Source organism: Oncorhynchus gorbuscha, linkage group LG25 (assembly GCF_021184085.1).
Source record: "Oncorhynchus gorbuscha isolate QuinsamMale2020 ecotype Even-year linkage group LG25, OgorEven_v1.0, whole genome shotgun sequence".
Taxonomy (NCBI): domain Eukaryota; kingdom Metazoa; phylum Chordata; class Actinopteri; order Salmoniformes; family Salmonidae; genus Oncorhynchus; species Oncorhynchus gorbuscha.
Window position 1 is genome coordinate 2,361,977 of NC_060197.1, and position 13,094 is coordinate 2,375,070.

Sequence of the window (13,094 nt, forward strand, 5' to 3'; positions counted from 1 at the left end):
TAATGGTGCTTCCACCCGGTGCTGTTCAGTTCTTACTCTCAGTAATGGTGCTTCTACCCGGTGCTGTTCAGTTCTTACTCTCAGTAATGGTGCTTCCACTTAGTGCTGTTCAGTTCTTACTCTCAGTAATGGTGCTTCCACCCGGTTCTGTTCAGTTCTTACTCTCAGTAATGGTGCTTCCACCCAGTGCTGTTCAGTTCTTACTCTCAGTAATGGTGCTTCCACCCAGTGCTGTTCAGTTCTTACTCTCAGTAATGGTGCTTCCACCCAGTTCTGTTCAGTTCTTACTCTCAGTAATGGTGCTTCCACCCGGTTCTGTTCAGTTCTTACTCTCAGTAATGGTGCTTCCACCCGGTGCAGTTCAGTTCTTACTCTCAGTAATGGTGCTTCCACCCAGTGCTGTTCAGTTCTTACTCTCAGTAATGGTGCTTCCACCCGGTTCTGTTCAGTTCTTACTCTCAGTAATGGTGCTTCCACCCGGTGCAGTTCAGTTCTTACTCTCAGTAATGGTGCTTCCACCCGGTGCTGTTCAGTTTCCCCCCCCGTCAGTAATGGTGCCGGAGGAAAGAAAGCCTCTCACCTTGTTTGTAGCGTCGATGAACTTGACTCCCTTGTAGGAGACGGACAGAACAATGGTCGGGACTTTCTTCATCTGTTCTGTAGACTTCTGTAGAGTGGAGAGAGAGACAGGGAGAGAAAGAGGGGGAAAAGAGGAGTCTGAGTTAACACTTGATGTCAATTAGACTAATGATGACCACCAACACAAGGCTAACAAGACGGTCTCACCGTCTCCATTCACAGCAGAACGATAAAACACTGCAATAAGAATCTCTTCACAATATCAATACAATTTTAGAGAGAGTGGGGACAATGGTTGCAAAACTTTCAATACATCCCCTCTTTTCTTTTCAGAGATCCTGGGTTGGAGGATTCTGGGTTTACCACTTATTCCCTGCTGATACCGGGATATTTCGGGAAAGGCAGGGAATTTATTGAAAGTTCTCGGAATTGTGCCACCCCAGTGGGGACAGATAGAGATGAGAGCTCATGACATGAGCTCAACAAAGCTTATAACGAGAGAGAGAGAGAGAGAGAGAGAGAGAGAGAGAGAGAGAGAGAGAGAGAGAGAGAGAGAGAGAGAGAGAGAGAGAGAGAGAGAGAGACAGAGACAGAGACAGAGACAGAGACAGAGACAGAGACAGAGACAGAGACAGAGACAGAGAGAGAGAGAGAGAGAGAGAGAGAGAGAGAGAGAGAGAGAGAGAGAGAGAGAGAGAGAGAGAGAGAGAGAGAGAGAGAGAGAGAGAGATGAAATCAACACAAGCTTATAACTAAGCAGAAAAGGAGGGAGATGGAGATGAGCTCACTGCACAGAGAGTCAGCCTATCAACACACTCTCCTCTTTACTAGCAGAATCAATTCCAATCTTCTCAAAGTTCAAAGGTTACCCCGTGACTTATGGAAAACAATGGGTGCAAATGACATTTTCAAAACGTATAGATTTCCCCCTTGGAGGCCCAATAAAACTATCAGCTTTCAACCCATAAATATTCCTCCTATATTCCTTTCTTCTTTCTATTCCCACCCAGACTTACTATCACCACTCTAGTCTGACAGCGGCATGTTTCTTTCTATTCCCATCCAGACTTACTATCACCGCTCTAGTCTGACAGCAGCATGTTTCTTTCTATTCCCACCCAGACTTACTATCACCACTCTAGTCTGACAGCGGCATGTTTCTTTCTATTCCCATCCAGACTTACTATCACCACTCTAGTCTGACAGCAGCATGTTTCTTTCTATTCCCACCCAGACTTACTATCACCACTCTAGTCTGACAGCAGCATGTTTCTTTCTATTCCCACCCAGACTTACTATCACCACTCTAGTCTGACAGCAGCATGTTTCTTTCTATTCCCACCCAGACTTACTATCACCACTCTAGTCTGACAGCAGCATGTTTCTTTCTATTCCCACCCAGACTTACTATCACCACTCTAGTCTGACAGCAGCATGTTTCTTTCTATTCCCACCCAGACTTACTATCACCACTCTAGTCTGACAGCAGCATGTTTCTTTCTATTCCCATCCAGACTTACTATCACCACTCTAGTCTGACAGCAGCATGTTTCTTTCTATTCCCACCCAGACTTACTATCACCGCTCTAGTCTGACAGCAGCATGTTTCTTTCCCTTTCTCCCATTGTTAAGCTCATTATGCGCTGCCGCAGTGGGGAATGATGTGACTTCAAATCACTATCACCCTAGTACCATTATTCCACCTGTCAGGGATTTCATATATTCAACAGATCCTGTATGAATTCCTCTCCTCCTCTCTCTCCCTCCCCCCACATCACCCCACTCCCCACCCCCCTTGCTCTGACTCTCTGTGTTTCTTCAACATCAGCATATTTCTAGTGCAGCGGTTCCCTGTCAAGATCACAGGCTTATGAGGGCCGACAAACGCAGCGCTGCGAGACACAAAGACAGAAGATGGGGGAGCAGAGGGAATTACATATGCATCTGGACCATGTTGATACTGTGTCCACAAGCATGGAAATATAGAGAGAAAAGAGGAAGAGTGATGGAGAAGGGGGGGGGGTATAACAGGACGCAGGTACAGTAGGTACATCGAGAGCGGAGCTCCAAATTTAATGGCCCTTGAAGTCTGACAATAAAAACAACAGCATCAATCGTTTTGGCAGATCAAGATAAACCGAGAGGGGGGGGAGAGGTAGAGAGGGGGAGAGGGAGGTAGAGAGAGGGAAGGGGAGAGGGAGAGGTAGAGAGAAGGGGGAGAGGGAGAGGTAGAGAGGAGGGGGAGAGGGAGAGGTAGAGAGAAGGGGGAGAGGGAGAGGTAGAGAGGAGGGGGAGAGGGAGAGGTAGAGAGGAGGTGGAGAGGGAGAGGTAGAGAGAGGGAAGGGGAGAGGGAGAGGTAGAGAGGGAGGTGGAGAGGTAGAGAGGCGGTGGAGAGGTAGAGAGGAGGTGGAGAGGTAGAGAGGAGGTGGAGAGGTAGAGAGAGGGAAGGGGAGAGGGAGAGGTAGAGAGGAGGTGGAGAGGTAGAGAGGCGGTGGAGAGATAGAGAGGAGGTGGAGAGGTAGAGAGGAGGTGGAGAGGTGGAGAGGGAGGTAGAGAGAGGGAAGGGGAGAGGGAGAGGTAGAGAGAAGGGGGAGAGGGAGTGTAGAGAGGGGAGGGGAGAGGGAGAGGTAGAGAGGAGGTGGAGAGGTAGAGAGGAGGTGGAGAGGTAGAGAGAGGGAAGGGGAGAGGGAGAGGTAGAGAGGAGGTGGAGAGGTAGAGAGGCGGTGGAGAGGTAGAGAGGAGGTGGAGAGGTAGAGAGGAGGTGGAGAGGTGGAGAGGGAGGTAGAGAGAGGGAAGGGGAGAGGGAGAGGTAGAGAGAAGGGGGAGAGGGAGTGTAGAGAGGAGGGGAGAGGGAGAGGTAGAGAGGAGGGGGAGAGGGAGAGGTAGAGAGAGGGAAGGGGGAGAGGGAGAGGTAGAGAGGAGGTGGAGAGGGAGAGGTAGAGAGAGGGAAGGGGAGAGGGAGAGGTAGAGAGGAGGTGGAGAGGTAGAGAGGAGGTGGAGAGGGAGGTAGAGAGAGGGAAGGGGAGAGGGAGAGGTAGAGAGGAGGGGGAGAGGGAGAGGTAGAGGCTCTCTACTCTCCTCAGATGTGACCAAACAGATAAAGATGAGGAACACGGAACACATATTAATAGTCTGCTTCCTCACTGCAGTAACTCAGTAGAGAGAGAGAGAGAGAGAGAGAGGATTGAATGAAAGTGAAAGAGAGGGTGAATGAAAGTGAAAGAAGGTGAATGAAAGTGACAGAGAAGGTGAGTGAAAGAGAAGGTGAATGAAAGTGAAAGTGAATGAAAGAGAAGGTGAATGAAAGTGAAAGAGAAGGTGAGTGAAAGAGAAGGTGAATGAAAGAGAAGGTGAATGAAAGTGAAAGAGAAGGTGAATGAAAGAGAAGGTGAATGAAAGTGAAAGAGAAGGTGAATGAAAGAGAAGGTGAATGAAAGTGAAAGAGAAGGTGAGTGAAAGAGTAGGTGAATGAAAGTGAAAGAGAAGGTGAGTGAAAGAGAAGGTGAATGAAAGAGAAGGTGAGTGAAAGTGAAAGAGAAGGTGAATGAAAGAGAAGGTGAATGAATGTGAAAGAGAAGGTGAGTGAAAGAGAAGGTGAATGAAAGAGAAGGTGAATGAAAGTGAAAGAGAAGGTGAGTGAAAGAGAAGGTGAATGAAAGTGAAAGAGAAGGTGAATGAAAGAGAAGGTGAATGAATGTGAAAGAGAAGGTGAGTGAAAGAGAAGGTGAATGAAAGAGAAGGTGAATGAAAGTGAAAGAGAAGGTGAGTGAAAGAGAAGGTGAATGAAAGTGAAAGAGAAGGTGAATGAAAGAGAAGATGAATGAAAGAGAAGGTGAATGAAAGTGAAAGAGAAGGTGAGTGAAAGTGAAAGAGAAGGTGAGTGAAAGAGAAGGTGAATGAAAGTGAAAGAGAATAAAAGAGAGCAAAAGAGTTGGAGGTGAATCCAGGTAAAAAATGACACTACAGTGGTGGTTAAAGTGGCCCTAGTTTCTCTCTCTGAGTGGTAGTGATGTGCCGGGCCCTCTTACCCTCATCTTGGAGCAGGCGTCTTGTGTTGACTCTGTTCCTCTCAGCTCTTTCACCAGCATGGAGCCCAGGTACTGTCAGAGACATAAAGGTAAACAACGGTAGCATTCACATTCCATCCTAGAACTATTATACAGACACATGAAGGATCATAGAATCATTCAATGTAAGATGGAAACTTAAATGATCAAATAACTAAACTCCCAAAAGTCTAATACTTCAATTTGGAAGAAAACAACAATATTCTGCTGAGATGATGAGTTCACTTGCTGTGTGTGTGTTGCAGATAGCCAGCCAGTCGCATAATAACGCAGTGCTTTCTGAAGTGATGAAAACAACCTGGAAATCCCCAGAGGAGTGTAAACAGGGCTGGGGCGGGCAGGAAATGTGCAAAGTGGGGAGGTCAATAAGTGAGGACCTGGTTCGTGAGGACACAGACCCAATTTAATAAAGGTGGTGTTTATGGGGACAGTACTTACGGGGACATTAGGGCTAAAGGGATGTAATGGGTGTATGATTAACTGCTCAGCGCGCCCACTGTTGATTTGAGAGTTAAAAGCCCCAAAGAGGATTTTTTACAAGATGTTCTGACACCCAGTGCAAACATTGATCCTTTTATACCTCGACCCCTGACCCTAAATCATTTACCCTTCAGGATATGCTTTTGAAAAATGTCCCGGCAAAACGATCCACCTGATCTTACCCTTCGTCAAAAGATAACAAATACATTGCATGAGCTTAACGGTAACACAACCACACCCTGATTTCTCTCCTGTTTTAAGTGCAGTAGAATGAATGAGTCATTTCTTTATGGGAGGTAGGCTGGTGGTTGTAGTGGGGCTGTCTGGGCTGGTTACTGCTCTGTCTGGCTCTGTTGTTAATAATGCTATGGTATCAAGGGAGCGTTGTCTGTTCTCGTATGGAGAACACTGCAATAACGTTACAAACCTCCAAGAAGCCCTTGTGTGTGTGTGTGTGTGTGTGTGTGTGTGTGTGTGTGTGTGTGTGTGTGTGTGTGTGTGTGTGTGTGTGTGTGTGTGTGTGTGTGTGTGTGTGTGTGTGTGTGTGTGTGTGTGTGTGTGTGTGTGTGTGCATCAATGTGCACACATACAGTAAATCCTGTTACAGTGTCAGGGTAGTGTCGTCTGAGGCTGAAACCGTTACAGAGAACATAGTGATAACATTAAAGAATGAAAGCGCTACAGGGCTTTGGGGAACCAGTATTGACCAATTATACAGTTGGGATTATGTGTGTCATTCTAGCCATGTAAGGATGACGTAAGAGCGCTGTCAAAAGAACATCATCTTAAGAGGACATGTTGTGATAATGTTGGAGCAACATCTTAGCAGCGTTTCCAATTAAGAGTACAAACAACAGTGCCTTCATTATACGGAGTGCATTTTCTTGTTTCTCCTGTGTTAAAATTACATTCAACAACCATCACACCCTCGAAAGGGACAATGTAAATCATGCTCAACATTAAACTCTAAAGTGGTGAAATTATGTCAGGGTATTGTCTGAGGTTTCATTTTGACAACATTGAAATAACGTTAGGACATTATCTGGTGTAATAAAGAAGGTATGTCAAATATAATGTGATGACATTTGGCGGTCTAAGAATGTTAATAAAGAAAGTATAATGACATCAGAGCTGGTCTATAATAAAGAAAGTATAATGACAGAGCTGGTCTATAATAAAGAAAGTATAATGACATCAGAGCTGGTCTATAATAAAGAAAGTATAATGACATCAGAGCTGGTCTATAATAAAGAAAGTATAATGACATCAGAGCTGGTCTATAATAAAGAAAGTATAATGACAGAGCTGGTCTATAATAAAGAAAGTATAATGACATCAGAGCTGGTCTATAATAAAGAAAGTATAATGACATCAGAGCTGGTCTATAATAAAGAAAGTATAATGACATCAGAGCTGGTCTATAATAAAGAAAGTATAATGACATCGGAGCTGGTCTGTAATAAAGAAAGTATAATGACATCAGAGCTGGTCTATAATAAAGAAAGTATAATGACATCAGAGCTGGTCTATAATAAAGAAAGTATAATGACATCAGAGCTGGTCTATAATAAAGAAAGTATAATGACAGAGCTGGTCTATAATAAAGAAAGTATAATGACAGAGCTGGTCTATAATAAAGAAAGTATAATGACATCAGAGCTGGTCTATAATAAAGAAAGTATAATGACATCAGAGCTGGTCTATAATAAAGAAAGTATAATGACATCAGAGCTGGTCTATAATAAAGAAAGTATAATGACAGAGCTGGTCTATAATAAAGAAAGTATAATGACAGAGCTGGTCTATAATAAAGAAAGTATAATGACATCAGAGCTGGTCTATAATAAAGAAAGTATAATGACATCAGAGCTGGTCTATAATAAAGAAAGTATAATGACAGAGCTGGTCTATAATAAAGAAAGTATAATGACATCAGAGCTGGTCTATAATAAAGAAAGTATAATGACATCAGAGCTGGTCTATAATAAAGAAAGTATAATGACATCAGAGCTGGTCTATAATAAAGAAAGTATAATGACAGAGCTGGTCTATAATAAAGAAAGTATAATGACATCAGAGCTGGTCTATAATAAAGAAAGTATAATGACATCAGAGCTGGTCTATAATAAAGAAAGTATAATGACATCAGAGCTGGTCTATAATAAAGAAAGTATAATGACATCAGAGCTGGTCTGTAATAAAGAAAGTATAATGACAGAGCTGGTCTATAATAAAGAAAGTATAATGACATCAGAGCTGGTCTATAATAAAGAAAGTATAATGACAGAGCTGGTCTATAATAAAGAAAGTATAATGACATCAGAGCTGGTCTATAATAAAGAAAGTATAATGACAGAGCTGGTCTATAATAAAGAAAGTATAATGACAGAGCTGGTCTATAATAAAGAAAGTATAATGACATCAGAGCTGGTCTATAATAAAGAAAGTATAATGACAGAGCTGGTCTATAATAAAGAAAGTATAATGACATCAGAGATGGTCTATAATAAAGAAAGTATAATGACATCAGAGCTGGTCTATAATAAAGAAAGTATAATGACATCAGAGCTGGTCTATAATAAAGAAAGTATAATGACATCAGAGCTGGTCTATAATAAAGAAAGTATAATGACAGAGCTGGTCTATAATAAAGAAAGTATAATGACATCAGAGCTGGTCTATAATAAAGAAAGTATAATGACATCAGAGCTGGTCTATAATAAAGAAAGTATAATGACATCAGAGCTGGTCTATAATAAAGAAAGTATAATGACATCAGAGCTGGTCTGTAATAAAGAAAGTATAATGACAGAGCTGGTCTATAATAAAGAAAGTATAATGACATCAGAGCTGGTCTATAATAAAGAAAGTATAATGACAGAGCTGGTCTATAATAAAGAAAGTATAATGACATCAGAGCTGGTCTATAATAAAGAAAGTATAATGACAGAGCTGGTCTATAATAAAGAAAGTATAATGACAGAGCTGGTCTATAATAAAGAAAGTATAATGACATCAGAGCTGGTCTATAATAAAGAAAGTATAATGACAGAGCTGGTCTATAATAAAGAAAGTATAATGACATCAGAGCTGGTCTATAATAAAGAAAGTATAATGACATCAGAGCTGGTCTATAATAAAGAAAGTATAATGACAGAGCTGGTCTATAATAAAGAAAGTATAATGACAGAGCTGGTCTATAATAAAGAAAGTATAATGACATCAGAGCTGGTCTATAATAAAGAAAGTATAATGACATCAGAGCTGGTCTATAATAAAGAAAGTATAATGACATCAGAGCTGGTCTATAATAAAGAAAGTATAATGACAGAGCTGGTCTATAATAAAGAAAGTATAATGACATCAGAGCTGGTCTATAATAAAGAAAGTATAATGACATCAGAGCTGGTCTATAATAAAGAAAGTATAATGACATCAGAGCTGGTCTATAATAAAGAAAGTATAATGACATCAGAGCTGGTCTATAATAAAGAAAGTATAATGACAGAGCTGGTCTATAATAAAGAAAGTATAATGACAGAGCTGGTCTATAATAAAGAAAGTATAATGACAGAGCTGGTCTATAATAAAGAAAGTATAATGACAGAGCTGGTCTATAATAAAGAAAGTATAATGACATCAGAGCTGGTCTATAATAAAGAAAGTATAATGACAGAGCTGGTCTATAATAAAGAAAGTATAATGACAGAGCTGGTCTATAATAAAGAAAGTATAATGACAGAGCTGGTCTATAATAAAGAAAGTATAATGACAGAGCTGGTCTATAATAAAGAAAGTATAATGACAGAGCTGGTCTATAATAAAGAAAGTATAATGACATCAGAGCTGGTCTATAATAAAGAAAGTATAATGACAGAGCTGGTCTATAATAAAGAAAGTATAATGACATCAGAGCTGGTCTATAATAAAGAAAGTATAATGACAGAGCTGGTCTATAATAAAGAAAGTATAATGACAGAGCTGGTCTATAATAAAGAAAGTATAATGACATCAGAGCTGGTCTATAATAAAGAAAGTATAATGACATCAGAGCTGGTCTATAATAAAGAAAGTATAATGACATCAGAGCTGGTCTATAATAAAGAAAGTATAATGACATCAGAGCTGGTCTATAATAAAGAAAGTATAATGACATCAGAGCTGGTCTATAATAAAGAAAGTATAATGACATCAGAGCTGGTCTATAATAAAGAAAGTATAATGACATCAGAGCTGGTCTATAATAAAGAAAGTATAATGACATCAGAGCTGGTCTATAATAAAGAAAGTATAATGACATCAGAGCTGGTCTATAATAAAGAAAGTATAATGACATCAGAGCTGGTCTATAATAAAGAAAGTATAATGACAGAGCTGGTCTATAATAAAGAAAGTATAATGACATCAGAGCTGGTCTATAATAAAGAAAGTATAATGACATCAGAGCTGGTCTATAATAAAGAAAGTATAATGACAGAGCTGGTCTATAATAAAGAAAGTATAATGACATCAGAGCTGGTCTATAATAAAGAAAGTATAATGACATCAGAGCTGGTCTATAATAAAGAAAGTATAATGACATCAGAGCTGGTCTATAATAAAGAAAGTATAATGACATCAGAGCTGGTCTATAATAAAGAAAGTATAATGACATCAGAGCTGGTCTATAATAAAGAAAGTATAATGACATCAGAGCTGGTCTATAATAAAGAAAGTATAATGACATCAGAGCTGGTCTATAATAAAGAAAGTATAATGACATCAGAGCTGGTCTATAATAAAGAAAGTATAATGACAGAGCTGGTCTATAATAAAGAAAGTATAATGACATCAGAGCTGGTCTATAATAAAGAAAGTATAATGACATCAGAGCTGGTCTATAATAAAGAAAGTATAATGACATCAGAGCTGGTCTATAATAAAGAAAGTATAATGACATCAGAGCTGGTCTATAATAAAGAAAGTATAATGACATCAGAGCTGGTCTATAATAAAGAAAGTATAATGACATCAGAGCTGGTCTATAATAAAGAAAGTATAATGACATCAGAGCTGGTCTATAATAAAGAAAGTATAATGACATCAGAGCTGGTCTATAATAAAGAAAGTATAATGACATCAGAGCTGGTCTATAATAAAGAAAGTATAATGACATCAGAGCTGGTCTATAATAAAGAAAGTATAATGACATCAGAGCTGGTCTATAATAAAGAAAGTATAATGACATCAGAGCTGGTCTATAATAAAGAAAGTATAATGACATCAGAGCTGGTCTATAATAAAGAAAGTATAATGACATCAGAGCTGGTCTATAATAAAGAAAGTATAATGACATCAGAGCTGGTCTATAATAAAGAAAGTATAATGACATCAGAGCTGGTCTATAATAAAGAAAGTATAATGACAGAGCTGGTCTATAATAAAGAAAGTATAATGACATCAGAGCTGGTCTATAATAAAGAAAGTATAATGACATCAGAGCTGGTCTATAATAAAGAAAGTATAATGACAGAGCTGGTCTATAATAAAGAAAGTATAATGACATCAGAGCTGGTCTATAATAAAGAAAGTATAATGACAGAGCTGGTCTATAATAAAGAAAGTATAATGACATCAGAGCTGGTCTATAATAAAGAAAGTATAATGACATCAGAGCTGGTCTATAATAAAGAAAGTATAATGACATCAGAGCTGGTCTATAATAAAGAAAGTATAATGACAGAGCTGGTCTATAATAAAGAAAGTATAATGACATCAGAGCTGGTCTATAATAAAGAAAGTATAATGACATCAGAGCTGGTCTATAATAAAGAAAGTATAATGACAGAGCTGGTCTATAATAAAGAAAGTATAATGACATCAGAGCTGGTCTATAATAAAGAAAGTATAATGACAGAGCTGGTCTATAATAAAGAAAGTATAATGACATCAGAGCTGGTCTATAATAAAGAAAGTATAATGACATCAGAGCTGGTCTATAATAAAGAAAGTATAATGACATCAGAGCTGGTCTATAATAAAGAAAGTATAATGACATCAGAGCTGGTCTATAATAAAGAAAGTATAATGACATCAGAGCTGGTCTATAATAAAGAAAGTATAATGACAGAGCTGGTCTATAATAAAGAAAGTATAATGACATCAGAGCTGGTCTATAATAAAGAAAGTATAATGACATCAGAGCTGGTCTATAATAAAGAAAGTATAATGACATCAGAGCTGGTCTATAATAAAGAAAGTATAATGACATCAGAGCTGGTCTATAATAAAGAAAGTATAATGACATCAGAGCTGGTCTATAATAAAGAAAGTATAATGACAGAGCTGGTCTATAATAAAGAAAGTATAATGACATCAGAGCTGGTCTATAATAAAGAAAGTATAATGACATCAGAGCTGGTCTATAATAAAGAAAGTATAATGACAGAGCTGGTCTATAATAAAGAAAGTATAATGACATCAGAGCTGGTCTATAATAAAGAAAGTATAATGACATCAGAGCTGGTCTATAATAAAGAAAGTATAATGACATCAGAGCTGGTCTATAATAAAGAAAGTATAATGACATCAGAGCTGGTCTATAATAAAGAAAGTATAATGACATCAGAGCTGGTCTATAATAAAGAAAGTATAATGACAGAGCTGGTCTATAATAAAGAAAGTATAATGACATCAGAGCTGGTCTATAATAAAGAAAGTATAATGACAGAGCTGGTCTATAATAAAGAAAGTATAATGACATTAGAGCTGGTCTATAATAAAGAAAGTATAATGACATCAGAGCTGGTCTATAATAAAGAAAGTATAATGACATTAGAGCTGGTCTATAATAAAGAAAGTATAATGACAGAGCTGGTCTATAATAAAGAAAGTATAATGACATTAGAGCTGGTCTATAATAAAGAAAGTATAATGACAGAGCTGGTCTATAATAAAGAAAGTATAATGACAGAGCTGGTCTATAATAAAGAAAGTATAATGACAGAGCTGGTCTATAATAAAGAAAGTATAATGACAGAGCTGGTCTATAATAAAGAAAGTATAATGACATCAGAGCTGGTCTATAATAAAGAAAGTATGATGACATCAGAGCTGGTCTATAATAAAGAAAGTATAATGACATCAGAGCTGGTCTATAATAAAGAAAGTATGATGACATCAGAGCTGGTCTATAATAAAGAAAGTATAATGACAGAGCTGGTCTATAATAAAGAAAGTATAATGACAGAGCTGGTCTATAATAAAGAAAGTATAATGACATCAGAGCTGGTCTATAATAAAGAAAGTATAATGACATCAGAGCTGGTCTATAATAAAGAAAGTATAATGACATCAGAGCTGGTCTATAATAAAGAAAGTATAATGACATCAGAGCTGGTCTATAATAAAGAAAGTATAATGACAGAGCTGGTCTATAATAAAGAAAGTATAATGACATCAGAGCTGGTCTATAATAAAGAAAGTATAATGACATCAGAGCTGGTCTATAATAAAGAAAGTATAATGACAGAGCTGGTCTATAATAAAGAAAGTATAATGACATCAGAGCTGGTCTATAATAAAGAAAGTATAATGACATCAGAGCTGGTCTATAATAAAGAAAGTATGATGACATCAGAGCTGGTCTATAATAAAGAAAGTATAATGACAGAGCTGGTCTATAATAAAGAAAGTATAATGACAGAGCTGGTCTATAATAAAGAAAGTATAATGACAGAGCTGGTCTATAATAAAGAAAGTATAATGACATCAGAGCTGGTCTATAATAAAGAAAGTATAATGACAGAGCTGGTCTATAATAAAGAAAGTATAATGACAGAGCTGGTCTATAATAAAGAAAACATAATGACATTAGAGCTGGTCTATAATAAAGAAAGTATAATGACATCAGAGCTGGTCTATAATAAAGAAAGTATAATGACATCAGAGCTGGTCTATAATAAAGAAAGTATAATGACAGAGCTGGTC

At 38.1% G+C, this 13,094-nt stretch overlaps 1 protein-coding gene across 1 annotated transcript in view; it reads right to left on the reverse strand.

The window, feature by feature from the left end:
* LOC124013588 (ankyrin repeat and sterile alpha motif domain-containing protein 1B-like) overlaps positions 1-13,094 on the reverse strand; it is a 474,760-nt gene that overhangs the window by 9,596 nt on the left and 452,070 nt on the right. The window contains 2 exon segments of the mRNA XM_046327903.1: positions 581-667; positions 4,608-4,679. Coding sequence (XP_046183859.1) covers positions 581-667; positions 4,608-4,679 — 159 coding nt within the window.